We start from the raw sequence: 19,124 nt of genomic DNA on the forward strand, positions 1-19,124 counted from the left end.
AATTTTACCACGCAACTCGATGCGCCTATTGTCATGCAAAAACTACTATAAGATGCAAAAAGTGTGATGTCGGTCTGCATGTCAAATGCTTCAAGCAATATCATATTCTGCAATGACTTGTTTCAGTGATGGTGGCGCGAAAGACCATGTTTCCGATGTAAAAGCAGCCTCGTATTGCGACACTTTCATAAACCACTTGCCAATTTCTTTCGCTTCAAAGGAATCTGTACCGCCTGTGCGCTTACATTTTAATTGTAAAATTCACTCGCGATTGCCGATTGCAGCAAAACAACAAGAGACTTGTTGCATGCATTTCATTGCATTGCAATTTGCAACTCTAAAAATTATTGTGTTATCAGGGCCGTCGCTGCAGGGGGCGTGCCCCTCCCATGACAACGACCTGTGCACACACACTTCAGGCACTGAAGAAGAACTGGTTTTAATTTTAGTTTCATGAACTAGGTGGCTAGTAAAAATATTACTTTTCATCTTCTTTCCACTTGTGTGTTGATCCGAAATAAAATTTATCGGCGATTAATTATCGGCGATAATCAAATATTGCCTTTGGCGATAACGATAAACGATAACTGAAAAAATAATTAAGCGATAAAAATTTATCGCCGATAATTATCGCCGATAAATTATCGCCGATACTGCCCATCACTGAGTGCAACTAGTAGCAAACTGAAGAATATAATAGTTAAATATATACAAAGACTTAGACATAGAGAGAATATCTGGTTCAGCATGCCAAAAGTAAAAGAATCAAATGCAGCGAAAGTCAAAGCGATTGTAAAACTTACTAAAGTCATTTTTACGTCCAAATCGTAACTTCAAAGACTCTAACATTCCACCCTACATGAAACTGTACTACAACAGTGGTTTAAAATAAAAATGGATGTGTATTACTGTTATGTTGCGTATGTTTTACTCTTTAGTTCCGTGAGTGACGTTGTTCGCATGTAAAAATAAACGATTTTCACATAAAGTCATATTTTCCAAAAAATAAAGTCATATTATTGATTTTTTAAGGTGATATAAAAATGGCCCTAATCATTACTAGCCTACCTGATAAAATTCAGATAATATGAAACCAAGGAACTTTCAGAAATAATTAATTAAACTACCATTCAACGTTTTATAGGCAGAGAAAACTTTTTCTCGAACCGTAGAAAATTTCATTATCAGATCACCGCTTCAATGCGTGATGGAAATCTACAGATAAATCTGCATCAGGCATTGCAGAGTGCAAAAAACAGTGTTGCAGAACGCGTTTTCGAATATTAAATTCTCATCAGTGCAACTACGTTTATGAACGCAATAACAACGGTTAAATTTAAACTCAATACAATAGCCTACATTACAAACATTATAAGGACATATTCTCAGTGTTCAATTGAATATTAATAAATCCAGAGACATCAGAAAATCACTTCCCGCATGCAATTCCAGACCGACATTACTCGCTTAAGGTGTTTTTTGTTAAAACAAACTTAATGTTCAAAGCAAAAAAAGCCATCACAATGAACATCTACCGAAGTATACTAATTTACATTACTTAGATAAGCACTGAAAATTAATAGACGGTATTGTTATTAATATCAATTCAATATGATTTCAGTGATTATAATACAATGTAATACAGTAGCGTATCCAATTAATTAGCGACGACCTTTTAAAGTACACGTTAATTCGAACAGAAATAAGAATTTATCAAAAGTCTCAGTCATTTTAGAAAGATTTCACCACCGGTTACAGGACCATCTTTGCTTGTTTCCTTGACAGAGTCAACTCTGATTGATTATATACGCCTTGGAGAGTAGCTAGTTGAGAAAATTCAGATAATATGAAACCAAGGAACTTTCAGAAATAATTAATTAAACTACCATTCAACGTTTTATAGGCAGAGAAAACTTTTTCTCGAACCGTAGAAAATTTCATTATCAGATCACCGCTTCAATGCGTGATGGAAATCTACAGATAAATCTGCATCAGGCATTGCAGAGTGCAAAAAACAGTGTTGCAGAACGCGTTTTCGAATATTAAATTCTCATCAGTGCAACTACGTTTATGAACGCAATAACAACGGTTAAATTTAAACTCAATACAATACATTACAAACATTATAAGGACATATTCTCAGTGTTCAATTGAATATTAATAAATCCAGAGACATCAGAAAATCACTTCCCGCATGCAATTCCAGACCGACATTACTCGCTTAAGGTGTTTTTTGTTAAAACAAACTTAATGTTCAAAGCAAACTCTGCAATGCCTGATGCAGATTTATCTGTAGATTTCCATCACGCATTGAAGCGGTGATCTGATAATGAAATTTTCTACGGTTCGAGAAAAAGTTTTCTCTGCCTATAAAACGTTGAATGGTAGTTTAATTAATTATACCTGATAAAAAGAACAATTTTTTTTTCAAAAATGGTTTCTTCAAAATATGAATTGAAGCTGTTTTTCAGTGAATAGGCCTACTGTAATTGGCAAAGACACGTCTCTAATTCCAGATTATGAAAATTGCCACAATTTTCCATCGTTTAAAGCTGGATTTTGACTGTTAGATTTTCTTCCCACAAATGTAGCCAGTTATGCACAACATCTGGAGGCAAGAAAGCCAATTTTTGTGTCCACCTTCAGGCGTGCCAGACACAACCGCGGTGGCCACTTAAACATGACCATTTCCTGTAACAACCGATGATACCGCCAACCAATCAGAACATGTTTAAATGACTACTATCCAATTATTGTGACCCTTGGCCTTGTAGCATTCAGCCAGAGAGTTGATCCTATTTTGAACTTTGGTAATTACAGAATAAAAAAGAGTTATCGTTTGGGTGGAAATCGGACACACGTCATCGATATGACAACCACTGCCTTAACCCCAGGGCCGGTTTTAGGCCGATTTGACCGATTAGATCAAATTGGGCCCCGCACCTTGAAGGGGCCCCGCGCTAGCGGGGGTATGAAGCAGAGGATCAACCTAATGATGATCCAAAAGAAATGTACAGAGTTCAATGCTTCAACTTAGTCCTCGATCAAGCTATTCAGTCAATGGAAAGTAGATTTAAACAACTTAAAGATCATGCAAAATTATTTGGATTTATAAACAGCTTTCAAGATATGCGAATGGAGGAAATAAGGGAGCACACATCAAACCTTGAAGCTGCTTTAACAATTACCACAAGAAGACAGGACGCTGAAGAAAAGATTGTTACAGAAGAAAACAAAGATATTGATGGGTATATGCTAGCTGAAGAACTTGAAGCTCTAAAAACTTTCCTTCAACCCAAAATTAAGCCGTATGCCCTCTTTGAACACTTGATAGAAAACAATAGATTTACAACATTTCCTAATGTTTTCATTGCATTGAGGATTTATTTGACGATGCCAATAACTGTTGCATCAGGGGAAAGAAGCTTTTCAAAGCTGAAACTAATTAAAACGTACTTGAGATCTACAATCGCGCAAGAAAGACTTAACAGTTTGTCAATGCTTTCTATAGAATGCGAGATTGCTAAAGCCATTGACTTTGAAGTTATTTTGAATGACTTTGCTAATAAAAAGGCAAGAAAAGTTTTTTTCTGAAAAACTAAAGGTTAATTGCCTAATTTTCCTTTTTTGCTATTAAAAGTAAAACAACATATCGTAAATAAACATCCACATTACCTTTAATTTGTTTTATAGCAAGTAATAAATGTCTATCTTTGTAGTTTGTATGTACTGGTATGTATTTTATGATATATAAACACCCATAAATTTTGCTATGAAGAGTAGGGGCCCCGTCATCACATTTCTAATTGGGCCCCGCGGTTCCTAGCACCGGGCCTGCTTAACCCTCTACGCCAAGATAAGGACGACGAAACGTTGACTTACTTTGCATCGAAATATTTTCTCTGTTTTTTCTACAACTTCTGATCAGTCCAACGATTCATTTGTTTTACAAAACTTTATTATGTTTAAGTGCCTACATACCTACTACATACCCATAACCCTTCTGAGGGGTGTAGAGTAAAAGGTAAAGATGAGTCCCATACTTGATCCAAGCACCGGGGGTGAGAAGACAAGGTTCTCTTATAATAAGCCTTCGGCACTAACGAGGGTAGGGTGGCCAGTTCCTTTCTCTCGGCCGCCTTACCTTCAGCAACTACGTCCACCTAATATATTACACACACCCTGAGTTGAGGTAAGCGGTGTTTTTCAACAACTAACTTAGCATAAGCCGGGAGTCGAACCAGGATTGCATGATTGGAAAGCAAGCGCCTTCAGTTAGGCAGAAGACGTTCATTCTGTTAATCTGAATGGCAGGTATGCGAAACTGCCGGAATGAAGTTTCTTTAAAGGATTTCTCAGTCCAAGGAAGGTCTTACTCCGGCAATCTAGCTAACTTAAATATTTTTATCAGGTTTCGCAGCAACGAAAGTTGGTCATCAGATTTGGAAAAGAATTTCATCAGCTTATAGCAATGTGAAACAAAGTGCTGCTTTACATGCAATCGTTCTCAGACCACCATCGCACAAATATAGGCGATTACTCGTAACCTAGGCCTACTACTGACGACAACGGCAGCTCACATGATGACTAGCTGCTTGTAGACAGAGTAAATTAACTAGCGGAGCCCAACTAAATGGTCTGAGAGAATATTCAAGTGAATTAGTTTTGATGATTTTATCCCTCTTCAATAATTGATTAACCTACACAACGTAATGGGACGGTTATTACACGCCCAAAGGATTGAAGGACAACAAAATGATGTTATACAGTTATTGAAAAGAACCTAAATAGAGAAATCTCAAGACATCAAGCATTTGCAGTCTACCAGTATATTTGCGAAATATTCTTCGAGCAGAAACCATACTGTATTTTGACGTGACGTATCGTAGTTTGTGGTTCTTCACAAGTCATTTGATGACAACTTTTAAACTCGCTTTTCAAAGTTGGTAAAAAAAACGCAAAAAGGGGACTCAAAGCTGAGTTAACTTGCCTTGGTGATATCGCTCATGAACCATTTCTACATCAGTTCCAACGGCTGTCAAAACAACTTGATGATAAAATTATGCAGCTGACTGCAACGGAATGACCAAAATGGAATTTTTCGCCTTTTTAATTGTCCACCAGCGCCCCAATTTATGTTCTTGACCAATTGCTGCTATAAGATTTTCGCCATTTCCAGAGAATCTTAAATCGTTTATAAATCCGAGGACATCTATAGTGAATAAAATGTTTAGCTTTAAAAATTTGTCTCCACATTTCCATACTCGAATATGTCCATCACATGATCCTGTAGCAACTAAATCAGAATTCGGCAATGCAGCAACAGAGGTGATCCAATTCTTGTTTGGCTCGTCGCTTTTTCCGTGAGCGTTATGAACCACAACAATAGGTTTCTTCTTCATGACACTCCACAAACAGACGGAACCGTCATCGGCACCAGATATCATATACTCTTCGTTTATCATTCGAGCGCAGTCGATTGACCCAGAATGTCCGTGAAATAGCAATTGAGATTCTTCAACTATTTTCCACACACGAAGCTGCAAAAGTTACAAACACAAATTAGGAAAACATACTTTCCGCATGGCAAGATTCTATAGAAAAGTTGCATAAAGATTAAGTGTAGTGAGTTGTGAATAAGAAAGCTAACCTCTTAACTATAAGCAACACATGTATTTATGTAAATGAGAATATTGAGAATGCCTTGCTGAGAAACAATGAAAAGAAATTATGAAATGCTGTATTTAAAGTACAGACTAATATTAGTTCCTGAGTGGAAGAGGTGGCACAAAAATGATTTTCGGTTATTGAATAATAATCTGTTAAATCATGCTGCTGTAATTGCTAACTATGACTCATAACAAAGCAGCCTGGAAAGTGTAAATAGCTTTAGGCTACACTTTTTACATAAGTTTTTCCACAAAACGCCAGATCACTGAAAGAGCAGACACGCTACTTAATTGAATACAATTTTGTGCAGCAAAAAGATTTTTCCTGAAAAAAAAAAACTAATTTTATTCCAAAACAAAAACATGCACTTTGAATTTCATGGTACCTTCTGCCTTCTAAATTTCTTGAGTACATTGCGGTTTATGTTATGGCATGATATTTCATGCAATTTATGTGACTATCAATGACACAAAAGTTTGATGTGAAATACCTTGGCGTGTAAACAGAACTACTGTAGTTACAGAAATAACACACCCCTTCTACTTGCCTGGTGTCTAGTCAATAAGTGCAAACAATACATAGACATTATCAGTGATAAGTAAATCAATATCAAAAGCTTTGATATGCAGCCACTGAAAACAATATAACACACAATGACATTATCATATTAGAGTCTAGCAATTTGAACATTGTAATCACTAATCAATGTATATACACTACAGTATATAAAGGTATATTGATAAGATATATTAAAATATTTTGTGACATTACATGCTTCATGACAATGAATATATACAACAATGACTTACACTTCCATCACGTCCTCCAGCAGTTAGGCATCTTTCACTGTTGAGGCTATCACATGCTTGTATAGCATCTTGATGTCCATATAAAGTTTCCACAAAGCCCATTCCTTCTAAGTCCCATACTTTCACTGTGCGATCCTGTGATGCACTAAACAACTGAAAAGAGTTTAAACGAAAAGCTAGACCAGTGACAAAGCCACGATGACCTTTAAATGTTTTTATATGAGATAACGATTTTGGATTCCATATATATATTATAGTGTCCATGCCACCGGATGCCAAAAACTTCATATCTGTAGTGAGAGCCAAACAAAAAACATGAGACTTATGACATGCTCCTTTGGTTTTCTTCCCTCCTTTAACAAAAGCGAGTCGTTTGTAAGTTTGAAGACACCATTTCATTATCGCACAGTCTTTGGAACCAGTAAAAAGGCTTAACCCATCACTAGACACAACCAGACATGACACCGACTCTCTATGGCCTTTTAAAACATGTATGGCTTCAGAACTAGGCATAAAGCATTTGTCAGCAACTTTGCGTTGTAACTTTCCAGCTCGTTCCAACACATCTTCTTTTAACTTCTTTCCAACTATATCTGTGTCATCTTCATTGCCAGAACCTTCCTGAACTTGTTTTAACTCTTCCAAATACTTCTTTGTTAGTCTCATCTTTTTTTCTTGCGCCGTTTCATCTTCAGAATCTGAATGATCAACGACAGGTTCGACATCATCTTCTTCAAGCTCGGAGTCACTTTGTATTTCTTCGTAACTTTGTTTACTTTTTGCTTTCTTTTTTTGTTTGAAAAACATATTTGATGAACTCTGCATTTCTGTTGATTCCACATTTTTTCTAACTTTTCTTTTCCGTGCTATAACCATAATAATGTATTGTGCGACTACAAACTACACGGCAAGTTCCTTTATAAATTGAAGAGAATTATTATTATACGGTATTTAAAATAAATAAAATTGAAAGTTAAGCACTTATTTAGAATTACAAAAAAACATGTCTTAAAATAACATATATATTATGCTAAACAGGTTCTTCATTATTTTCAAATACAAGTACAAGTCAAAGTCTTATTGTACCATACCCCTACTAATACCAAAATGCAGTGCAGTACAGTAGACTAGATTAATTTCTTGCAATGCATTATACTTAACCAGTTAAATGCATACAGTATTTGAACTGGTCAATGGTCATCTATGCAGTGCATAAATAAATCTGAAATTTTGGATAGCTAGTTAAAATAAACTCCGATCCGTGTGCTATTTTGGCTTTTTTAAAAATATTTCTCCATTTTTTCAGGGTACGAATTAAGTTGCATCTGTGGTGAGAACGTCTGCGCGATGTTCGAAAGGACGTCAGTTCGACACCGCTCCAGAGCACGCGGCTGTGTCTCGGCAAAGACACTTAATGGCAAGCCAAAATAAGGAGAGCAGCTGACTTGAAGGCTATACCGTATTATGTCACTTCGCTGCTTCCTGTCATCTGTTGTATTGCATCTGTGATCGCAGTGTACTGTATGTTATCGCAATGGGTGCAAATAAAAGCATGATTATTACATTATTATTATAAAAGCATAGATGTAGCCTATCTTGTTTCAACGTAATTTGCTGGAGCTTGACAATTTGCTTAATGCTTTGTCACATTAAGAACAGGGAAGCAGCTGACTCAATGACTGATATGCAATCTTTCGCTGCTTCCTATCAATTGTGGTATCTAGATTACTATGATACTATTTTATTTGTATTGTTTAGGAGTGTTCTTTACTATTCTCGCAACAGACGAAATAAATGTTTTCTCTCTCACTTACTGACTGACAAACTCAGCACGAGACTTCATAATTGAAAACCTCGAGAAACTTTTCACATCTTGAATTTGGTAAAGTTTAAATCGCCCTTGTTGCAAGTGTTAATAACTTAATAAAATTGTACAGTAGGCACGATTTTTTGTTTTTTCTTGTTGTAAAACTGAGATCGTGCAGTCACACTGAGCAGGTTTCCTGTAATTTTGTCTTGCTGAATCTTTTATAGCATCAATTTTTTTAAATGCCTTTGAAGACTCACAAAGCAAAAGTTCAGGAAACTTGTCACCTTTTGAAATTTTTCTTTGTGTTATAAAGTCTAATCGCCCTTGCACTTGCAAGTGTTACGGTAATTGTAGGCCTAGTACTATTTCACAAAAAAAAAAATTTTTCTATCTTGCTTCTAGGTTTGGTGGCTGTGCAATTTTAAGATAGTGGTAACACTGTTATCGATGTATATTTTAAACTTTTGGGTTTTGCCATCTTTCCCTTATGCTGGTGTCAAATTCGTGTGTTTACTTTGCCGTTCTGTACATGTTTGCGCCAGCAGCAAAAAATAAAATTGAATTGAATTGAGATGCGTCATGTGTTTCTGACTAGCCCTAGCGTTGCCTGACATTCGAAAATATATTTCCGCACAACGACTTCGTAAATTACTACTGTAATCACAAATCCATTTTATCAGATTTAACCATCCACCAAAAATTGGTTCAGATATTGGACTTTTAAAAACTCAAAAATAATATTTAGAAAAGGTTTCTAACTCCATTTTAATTTCTTTATGCAACGTATTTCACAGTCCTTAACAACATTGAAATTTTTTCAAAGTCTTTACCTGGCAACACTGTGTGTGCCCAGTGATGTTGCCAGGCTTTTTTATTTGCCAAATGTTGGGAAACGATGAAAAAACTTAGCTTCAAGCAAATAACTGTTTTTTTGCATTTTAACTAGCTCTAAGATTATTAAATTATTGATTTTCAAAATATAATAAATTTTTGTTTAGATAACAATTCAAATATGTAGTTAGCTACAGGCTACCCCCACTGACAACTCAAATAAAATGAAATCCTCGCGCCTGTAGTAGGCAACTCTTGCATTTAAAATGACTACAGCTACAGAATTTGTGACAAAACAAACGCGCTGTATTGATAACAATCTATTCGGGCTTATAATTTTCATACATTTCAGTGTGCGTAACTGTAAACGAGCAAAATAAACAGGAATGGGTGGTAGTGGGCAGTGCCACAAGACAGCATTAGATATAGGAAGCGCAGCAAGTCACGCTAGATTGCGGAAATCTTTGTTCTGAGAAAGCTAAGTTTGAAAGCTTGATTATGGCAATGTCGCATATTTGTGGAGCAGTAGCATACGACAGTCATTTTTTTTTGGGTGTTCACATATTTTAGAAAGTTTCAAACACAAGATAGCTCAATTGGTTAGCGCGTGACTTCTGGAACAAAGAAGCTTCAAGATCAAGCGGCGCTGGTTCGACTCTCGGGGTGTGCGCTTGAGCAACGCACGTTAAGGACTGCTCTCCATTCAGCGGCATCTAATGGATGGAATAGTTCCCCGGCAACAAGACTTCAACAATCGGAAACTTCACTCTGTCAATCTCGGTGACCGGGCCTGCGTCAGTGATTCAAAGCCTCTACAAGTATGCGAAACTGCCAGGATTAAGCTCTGCAAGAAGCTTTCCCAGTCCGAGGATAAAGATTCAATCAATCAATCAATCAATCAATTTACACAGTGACTTTTTATATCATAGTCTATCACATCAGTTTATTTTGGTATGATCTAAACAGCTATTGAGCAAACTGCAAATCTAGTAGCCTATGTGTTTAAGGCCTTTGGAAAAAAATTAAATACCTAAAAAATGGTCGCCGTAGGCTACGCCACTGTTCTGGAGGCTTTGAAACACTGACACAAACTCGTTAACTGAGATTAAACAAACTGATCTTCTTCATCATTCAGTGATGCTTTCGCTTGATAAATTGTACAACATGACCATAGAATTGACTAGAAACAAAGAAACAATAAGCGGTAAGGAAAAAAGTGGGGTTTCGAAAAGATAAACTATTACACAATTAACAAGGAAGAAAGAGAAGCATGAACTGCAAGAAAAACAGTGTAAGTTTCCAAAACGGAAAATAAAAATTTCTTTCTTGTCAATTCTATGCGATCATGTTCTAGAATCTAGTGTTTAGCCTACCCTTTCGCTTGTCGTTGGAGTGGTGTTGTCCTGTAAATTATTTAGCTATGACTATCGTCTAGACTCTAGACTAGCCCTGTCTGAATTAGACTAGCCTAGCCTTAGTTCTTCAACTACCATTGAAGTGAATTGCTCAAGCGCACACCCAGAGAATTCAGCGATCTTGCCGTTTCTTCGTTAGCAAAAGGCTGTTTCCTGAAACAATTAAATTATTGATAAAATGTGTAAAGTCTACCAACCGGTCACCTATGTGGGCTAGTGTGACCTATGGCTAACTTCACTTTGGTTTTGTAATTGCGGATAAAAATTATTTTGTAGAGCACAAGTGAAACAGGTTTCCTGCAACGTTTTGAAAATGTCACAGCAAGTGTTTATATCTGTTCTTTATGGAGGTAAATTAACATTTTTAGCATATTCAGTTTTGTTTGGGTGTTCCAGCGGTTGGTCAGTCCGATTCAAAGACATGCCTTCTGTTAATTTTAACAGAATTTTAATGCAAGTTATACTAAAATTTATAGCTTGCCTAAAATTTATTCAATCTCAATTTTTTTTTGTGTAAATAGCCTATGGGAACGTTCAAATACTACGTAACGCTTTTTTTCCAAATTTTTGACCCCCCCCCCCCCCCATGTAACGCCAACGCAACGTTTTTTTCAACCCCCCCCCTCCCCCATGTAACGCTTTTTCACTAAGAATTCAGCACAAAAAACTACCATTCCGTACTCGAAAGCGTTACGTAACGTTTTGCTTGAACCCCTCCCCCCCGATGACGCTAACGTAACGCTTTGCATAAACCCCCCCCTCCCCCTCGAAGGCGTTACGTAATATTTGAACGTTCCCTATGACAATGGTTCTCAGAATTCCAACTGTTTAAATTTGTTTTGATCACAATGTTGTTTTGCCGACGCTTAATTTGGCACTTTCAAGATACGGAAAGCAGCCTGAGTAGCCTATTAAACCATGCTGAGTAGTGAGTATGCAAATTTTGCCAGCGTTCCAGGGTAGTCAGACAGCTTTTGAGAAAAAGAGCCAAACAATGTCGAAAAAAGGGCCAAACTGGGTTAAAAACAGCCAAATTGTTCAATAACGTTGTTAATAATACATAATAACGTTAACAACGTCAATAAGGTTACAACATTACAACAACACAGTCTTCTACAGCTTCTACATTTGACAAGAACAATTCCAAATCTTCATTTTCTACAGTGTTTCCACTCGAATCTTCGGCATTGGCATAAACATCGTCAGCTAAACACTGTCTAAAAAATCGTAACAACACTTTTCAGGCTCAATTTCCGAAAGATATTTATTTAAATAGCTAGTTTGATAGTAGGCTATGTGCCAACTGCTTCTAAAAGGAGCCAAATATTGAAAACTAAGGGCCAAGAGGCCAAACAATTTTTTTGCGTCAACTGCCTCTAAAAAGGGCCAATCTGGCAAGCCTGCAGCGTTCCGTGTGTCGTGCACTGTAGACCTGGGTTTTCTTTTTTTCGGTCATATCGGTCATTGACTGATTTTTTAGCAAAATGTCCGAAAAAAATATAGTCAATTCGGTCAAAATGTCCGAAAAAATATATAGTCAATTTAGTTAAAATGTCCGTTTTGCGTTATTTTTGAACGTGTGTTAGTGTGCAATAATATATCTCTGCGGCCGGGTGTTGCAAGGTTGAGTTTCGCTGATGAACGTTGAAGAAACGTTTGTCTTTTCTAACTTTTCTCAGATAAAACACGACAACGTTTCTCAGCGAAACTTAATGTTGTTGGTAGTCAGGAAGTGCAAATTTTGGTTCGTATCAGCTACTTGAAAGGAAATATTTTCATCAGAAAACATGACCGAAATAAATATAAAATGACCGAATTTTTTCAAGTCATTTCGGACAAATGACCAAAAAGTCTCAGCGAAAAAAAAGCAGCTGTAGGCTACTACAGTTTTCGTGGTTGGCTATAATTAATTTGTCCTGATAAAAATGTAATTTGCTTTTGGCTACGGTCACACCTAAGACTTTTATAGCCTACTATCGCGATTATTTGATTATACAGTTTTTTTAAACAATTTACGCAGATAACAAAGAAGAGCTGTTCAATCCCAACTGCAAATGTTTGATATTGTTGGAATGTCTGCGTGAAAAAAGTGACACTTCAAAAGATGGTGAGACACACTTTCGGAGATTGACGTATTGTCTCACATTTGAGATGCCGTAACTAACTAGGCTATTCTGTCAAAAAAGCATCAGTTTGTAGGCCTAACTTAGGCAAGCCTAAATTGTATTAATCACACTCAGGGCCGGATTAAGGTTTTGGTGGACCTGGGGCTATATGATAATCTGAGGCCTATATTTCATTCCCCTCATTGAATGAAATAACAAAAATTGTACCCAAAGTAGGCCTACAGTATTTACTGATAAAACACATTCAAATGACATGTTTTCTGGATTTAGACAAAGCAAAGCTGTTAATAACATCATCGGTGTCCATTTTTTCCAAAATTTCGTTTTCAATGCAGAGTAGAGCTAAGAGATGCAACCGTTTTCTGGCCCATGGATGAACGCAGTTGATTCTTTACTCTTTTAAACACTGAAAATGAGCGCTCGCTTGAACAATTCGAAATCATCAGATAAAGATATATTCCTAGTACCGTAGTCTACAACATATACGTTAGAAAATGCGTGCATAAACTCATTTTCATTGATGAATCTAAACATTTGAGTTTCTTTGCTGCATTCGCTGCTAAAATGGTGTTGTTTTAGCAGTGCAGAAAAATGAAGCATCTCTTCAGGCAGTGATTCTTCTAGAATCTAGATCAGCGGTTTTCAACCAGGGTTCCGCGAAACCCTAAGGTTCCGCCAGTAAGTCTAGGGGTTTCGTAAGTTTATATTCAAATCCGAGAGTCTATTTTACTATTACGTATATATATGCATATTCTTTAAATATAATCAAATATTTTCTAGGTTTGCCACTTGGCTATTAATAAATTTGCTACACTTTAACACGTTTCGCTGCGTAATAAATGTCATTTTTTACAGTTTGTATTTTTATTGTAGGCTACATAAATAAATCTGAACATGAATATTTTAATTTAATTTTATGAATCAAACGATGTTTTTTGCATAAGGCAATTAAATGATTGAACAGGTGTTCCTCGAGCTTTTGGAACATTTCATTGGGTTCCATTCTACCAAAAAGGTTGAAAACCACTGATCTAGATCAGGGGTGGGGAACCTTTTTAGTATTGCGGGCCACATAAAAAGAGAAATAACACAGGCGGGCCACTAAAAATTTCAAAATTTTGTCCAATTTTTCTGGAACATTCTGCCTTCATCACCAATCTTTCTTTTCTTTCTAGAAGCCATTATACAACGTAAAATTTTGCTAATTTGAGAAGTAGGCTACTCTGCAAAACACTTTTCACGAATGGTATTCAGGGCTTCTCAAAATTTTTTGCTCGCGACCCCTTTTGATCTCCTAAAATGTTTCGCGGCCCTTACCATTAAAACGACCAACAGTGCGAAATATACTATTGTGATATTTATTGAAAAGCTTAAATTTAACGAAAGTCAAAAACAATTTACCGTTCTCAGGTCGATTTGTTTTTATTTATTTCTGACCATAGCAACGAAGCCTATGGGGCTATGGGCACTGGCAGCCTACTGGAAACAAAAACAAAAAACAAACACATTCAGTGTGATGGGTCACGGGTGTGACTGCTTTCTGCAACAAAGCAAGTCCAGACGTGGCTCAGTGTTTGTTATTGCAGGTCTTAAGGCGATTTCAATGCTGTTTAGGTTGGAACGACGGTAGGCGAAGTGAGAATATTTCAGATATATAAATCATTTTGAAATATTTGTTTCCAGATGTTCAAATTTTTGATGAACGCATCAATTTTAGGTTTCAATGCAAAATATTGATGTCTTCTCTTAGGAGGGACAAATTAAATTCGTTCAGTTCTTCAAGCAAATCTGACAATTGGCATAATTCCAAAAGCTAGATGTCATTGCGAAAATGGTGGACCAAGAGTGAATTTTATTCTGTTGGAAAAATCGCGATTTCGGTTTTCAACGTTAATTGGCTAGCCATTTTAAAGCATTGACTTTTGAAAGCCACCTCGCTTCATCATCATCATCATCAACCAATTTTGATTATACAGGCCATGAATTAATCCTCATGTCGAGGGTTTGGCCTGATGCTTCACGATGTAGTAAAAGAGTTTTTAACTCCGATTCCATTTCACCTCTTAAATTTTCAAAAATACGGGCAGCCTATTGAGTGCGCGACTCTGAATAAAGTTAATAACTGTCACAGCATCTCGCACAGAAGTGTTAATATGCAGTCTATTGTGCAAATTGGTATACTTTCTGCGACCCCTGAAGTTCATTACGCGACCCCCAGTTTGGGAAGCCCTGGGCCATAACTGACCGATTAACAATAACTGGTCACATTGTGACGGTCACATTGTGACGTACACATTGTTGTTACAAATGGCCTTCTATGATGGATTAACTAGTCATAGAAAGCCATTCGCAATATACTGAGAATGCAAAGCCTACTCTTTTTTAAGCTGTTGTTTCAATATATTTTGGGTAAAGAAATTTTGACGCGGGCCAAATGGAACAGTCACGCGGGCCGCATTCGGCCCGCGGGCCGCAGGTTCCCCACCCCTGATCTAGATCATCTGGATGATAGTGAAGCAATGTTTTAGTACTCTCTTCAATTTTACAATTAGACATGGTGTTTAATTCCGCCAAAAACAAAAATCTTATTTGAAGACGATCGTATGCTGCAATTCGGGATTTCATACACAAAATAATTTAGTCAATGATTGGCAAATATGAGTCTACTTTGAATCTGCTCGATGGATCAAGTGATGTGTCTTCAGATCCACCTTCGCTATCCAAGCATACTTTTCTTCTCTTCCTTCTTGACATTTCGTCAATATAATGATGACAGCCACTTAACTCTACCCTTTTCTTCGAATTCTGGAAATTGGGATCTTAATGTTAGAACAAAATTATGTAGACCCTAAAGCAAATTTGTTGCCCTATTCGAAGTAATTTTGCTATCCTGCAGCGCCCTACTAGTTTTATGAAATCGCTCCATTGTGCACGACCATAACTCAATTAAAATAACGGTTTCAAGTTTTTCCATTGACAATGATAAACCCCTTGGCTGTTTCTTTAGTCTGTGATTGTTCGTCATTGTTATCGCTGGTGGGCCTATTTTTTTTGTGGGCCTGGGGCTGCAGCCCCATCAGCCCCCGCCTTAATCCGGCCCTGATCACACTGCTCGAGTCCCAAATATTTTTGCAAGCAACCTACTGGTTAGTTTCAAAACTGTTGTTTCGTTTAGGCTACAATACTACTTGGGCAAGCTATGCTATTGTAGCCAGGGCTGTTAGTTCGATCAAAGTAGGAATTCAAAATAAAAATCAAATTCACAAAAGGTTTAGAAGTCCCCGTTCTTCAGTTTTACTTTTTCTGGTAGTGGAGGGATTTGTCATAAATTTCAACAGCGTATCCAGTAAAACGTGAAGTTCTCGAAATCACTTATAAGTTTTCTATTTGAGATGCTTAGACTAGGCCTACTGTAAGCGGCGCTGGTAGCCTAGCTACGACTCTCATGGTGTGCGCTTGAGGAACGCATCTTAGAATATTGTTCTCTCTTCAAAGGCAGCTAGTGGATGGAATAATTCACACATAAAAACACTTCAAACAACCACTGAAAACTTCACTCTGCTAATCTCGGTAACGGGTAACCTATCGAAGTCTGTACAAGGATCCAAAACTTCCAGAAACAACCTATCAAAGGCTTTGTCAATCCGAGTAGCCTATAAAGATTCAATTTTTGTATTAAACTAAAATAGAATGCTATTGCTTACATCGTGATGACGTAACCAACAAGCACGGGAGAATAACCCGCTGTGCTAATAAAAATAATACGCTACCGGTACCTCAAAAGTAGGTAATTTTTAGATTTAGGCTAAGTAAGCCTATGTGATTTTGGAGCGCCCACTTGACGCTCTAAGGATATTATTTAAAGAAATGTGAAAAGTTTTGGTTTTAGGAAAACTTGACTTGATGGAAGAAACTGGTCTAATCGCCAATATATCTGATAAAGAACATTTAAATGAATATGCAAATCATTTTTTGGAAGGAAGAAAAAGATACATTCTTATCAAAATCGTTAGCAATACCAATGCGGTCTCAGGCTATGAAAGTGGTATGAAGTGTTTGTTTTTTTTTCTGTCATTTTGACTGAACTGGCGATTTTTGATAAAAGATCATTGCAGACCACCTCGAATGGCTTTGTAACTAAGTGGATTTTATACATTTTCAAAAAAATCTTGCTTTTCCTGCATGAATGCACAAAAGCATGCATATTGCATACCGATAGTCAATTGTGAATCAAGAGCATCTGTGGACAATGTTGCTTTGGTTGTTTTTACTACGAGGTATAGGCCTTGGCAGCCAGTTGCCGCCTTCCCTTTAGAAGCATAGGACACTGTGCTACCAAACTAGATTGTTTGTGGCTTAGGTCTAGAATAATTGCTTTAAACGACGTGTTAAAGTAAAACATTGCTTTAATCTGTCACTGATCAATGAGGGAGAGAAAAAAATAAACTTAAGCTTATGCAATGTAATAACCAGACGTAAATTTTATATGTGCTATCAGTGCCGGTCTTAGGGTATTTCGGGCCCTGTGCGGAATATGCTTTGCCGGCCCCAATGACAATGATCCAGTTCAGAAGCGTAGCTAGGTATTTTGAAATGGGAGAGGGGATGGTTTAATGGTCGGCGGGCGAAGCCTGACGGCGTGTTCGCCGAAGGCGACACCCAGCGGCGGGAGGTCTGGGGTGGGCTCCCCCAGAAAATTTTGAAAAATTACTTCGAACTTGGTGCATTCTGAGAGCATGTTCAACAAAACTTTGGGTATGAATATTACTGTAAAATGATGTTGTCCAGTGACATAGCAACATGATAAGATCATGTTTTCTTGGCATTTTTCGGAAATAAAGCTATGTCTCTATGTTGAGCCTGGATGCAACCTTTTCAGTCCGATAAGTTAAATCTGGTGTGTCTGCGGTGAGACTTAATTTGTCCGCCGAGATAGCTGCTCAGACTAGACACGTTTGTCCGCTGTCAACAAAATCGAATTTCGACCTATTTCGTCCCCTGAAAAGATCGAGAGAAATTTTGAAATGTTTGCGGCAACTCCGATCAGCGACTTCGGCTATGTTGTTTTTTTCTCGATCTTTTCGGGGTACGAAGACGAAATAGGTTGCACCCGTTGAGTCTCTATGTTTTCTTGTTGCTAATTCTTTTGTTGAATTTTTCCATTGGAAATAACAAAAATTACTGCATTTTTTGAGTAAATTGCGGGTCCCCTAATTTGCGGGCCCTGTGCGATCGCACGGTTTGCACACCCCAAAGACCGGCACTGGTGCTATTTTCAGCACAAACGTATGATCTATATAATATGGAGTCGGAGACCAGTAGGCTAAGCTACATTTTGTTTGTTATCTTTTGACAAATAGTTTACCGCATTATTACAAACAGCTCATTTTTTTTCTTGAATTTCTGACAGATTCTTCTTCTTCACGAACAATCCCTTTCAGATATGAATCTCTCCTTAACAATACTGAGCGACTTTATCCAGAGATAGCTGACAGGCTGGTCCGTTTGTCTAAAAGGACCCATAGTACTTTGAAGGGCAAGAAATGGGTTACAGCGAAGAAACATATAAGTACTTTAAGCTACACAAAATTCAATGTAAAAAATACTCGAAAAAACTCTTCTATGTTGAAATTTGAGCCTTCAAATACGAAGATTTTATGACAATTGAAGTTTCTGATGTAGGCCCAGCCTACTAAGCTATTTCAAGTTATGTTTTGCATGCAAATTTTATGTAAGTTTTTAATGTTTTTTGTGAAGCAAAAGGTTGAATATCATTAGGTTACAGTCCGAAAATTTAAGTTTCATTTGTTTTCACTAAATATACACCGTGGTTACTGGTTAGCCTAGTCTCCCAACCCAAGCAAAAGTCAAGGGTTTGTTCAAATACCATACGGCGCCTTCGAGCAATTGAACAAATGGTTAAATGCTAAGGTTATTCGATTAAATGTGATCAGGACCGTTGAGAGGATATTTCGGGACCGGTACCAAAGGGATTCTTGGGCTCCAAACCAAGACATTTCTAAGTTAAACTCGCTATGTCCCATGAATACCCGATGTCTGCAAGTTCTTGGACCTATTCCTGGGCTCAGGTCTAAAAGTAACCCTCGGATTCGTCTGTCAACGCTACTGAATGTGATTGTCGTAATTAAACTCAGATTTGTGCAAAAACTGTTGCGCAGATAAAACCACAGAGTGCCAAGGCATCCAAAAAGTAAACCAACAACCCAACAGTTTTATTCTGCAGAAGCTAATCTGCACCAACATTTAAGCACATTCTATAGTTTCAGGTATTTTAACAATTAGTTACCTTTAATATTGTGGAATCAAATTTCATAAAGACAGCCTGAGAGGCTGTGAAACGTATTCAGCAAACGTTTTTCGAATGAATTCATTCACATTTTAACAACTTTTATCCTACCACAAGGGCCACCCAACATTTTTGGTCGAAACTGTAAAGTATAAG

The 19,124-nt window shown here is 37.2% G+C and overlaps 2 protein-coding genes and 1 pseudogene across 2 annotated transcripts; 1 reads left to right on the plus strand and 2 right to left on the minus strand.

Annotated features, from left to right (window-relative positions):
* Positions 1 to 4,722: 4,722 nt before the first annotated feature.
* LOC145772091 (U3 small nucleolar RNA-interacting protein 2-like) lies at positions 4,723 to 7,391 on the minus strand. The gene is made up of 2 exons (XM_082583916.1): positions 6,480 to 7,391; positions 4,723 to 5,540 (listed from the first exon to the last, which is right to left on the minus strand). The coding sequence occupies exons 1-2, from the start codon at positions 7,353 to 7,355 to the stop codon at positions 5,061 to 5,063; spliced, it is 1,356 nt and encodes a 451-aa protein (XP_082440042.1). The 5' UTR covers positions 7,356 to 7,391; the 3' UTR covers positions 4,723 to 5,060.
* Positions 7,392 to 10,815: 3,424 nt separating this feature from the next.
* On the plus strand, positions 10,816 to 18,958 carry LOC145771516 (uncharacterized protein C22orf15-like). Its single transcript, XM_082583212.1, has 4 exons — positions 10,816 to 10,885; positions 12,556 to 12,642; positions 16,551 to 16,706; positions 18,072 to 18,958. The coding sequence occupies exons 1-4, from the start codon at positions 10,849 to 10,851 to the stop codon at positions 18,320 to 18,322; spliced, it is 531 nt and encodes a 176-aa protein (XP_082439338.1). The 5' UTR covers positions 10,816 to 10,848; the 3' UTR covers positions 18,323 to 18,958.
* LOC145771697 (uncharacterized) lies at positions 13,061 to 15,686 on the minus strand (annotated as a pseudogene).
* Positions 18,959 to 19,124: the final 166 nt, after the last annotated feature.

This window comes from Aplidium turbinatum, chromosome 6 (genome assembly GCF_918807975.1).
Source record: "Aplidium turbinatum chromosome 6, kaAplTurb1.1, whole genome shotgun sequence".
Lineage (NCBI taxonomy): Eukaryota > Metazoa > Chordata > Ascidiacea > Aplousobranchia > Polyclinidae > Aplidium > Aplidium turbinatum.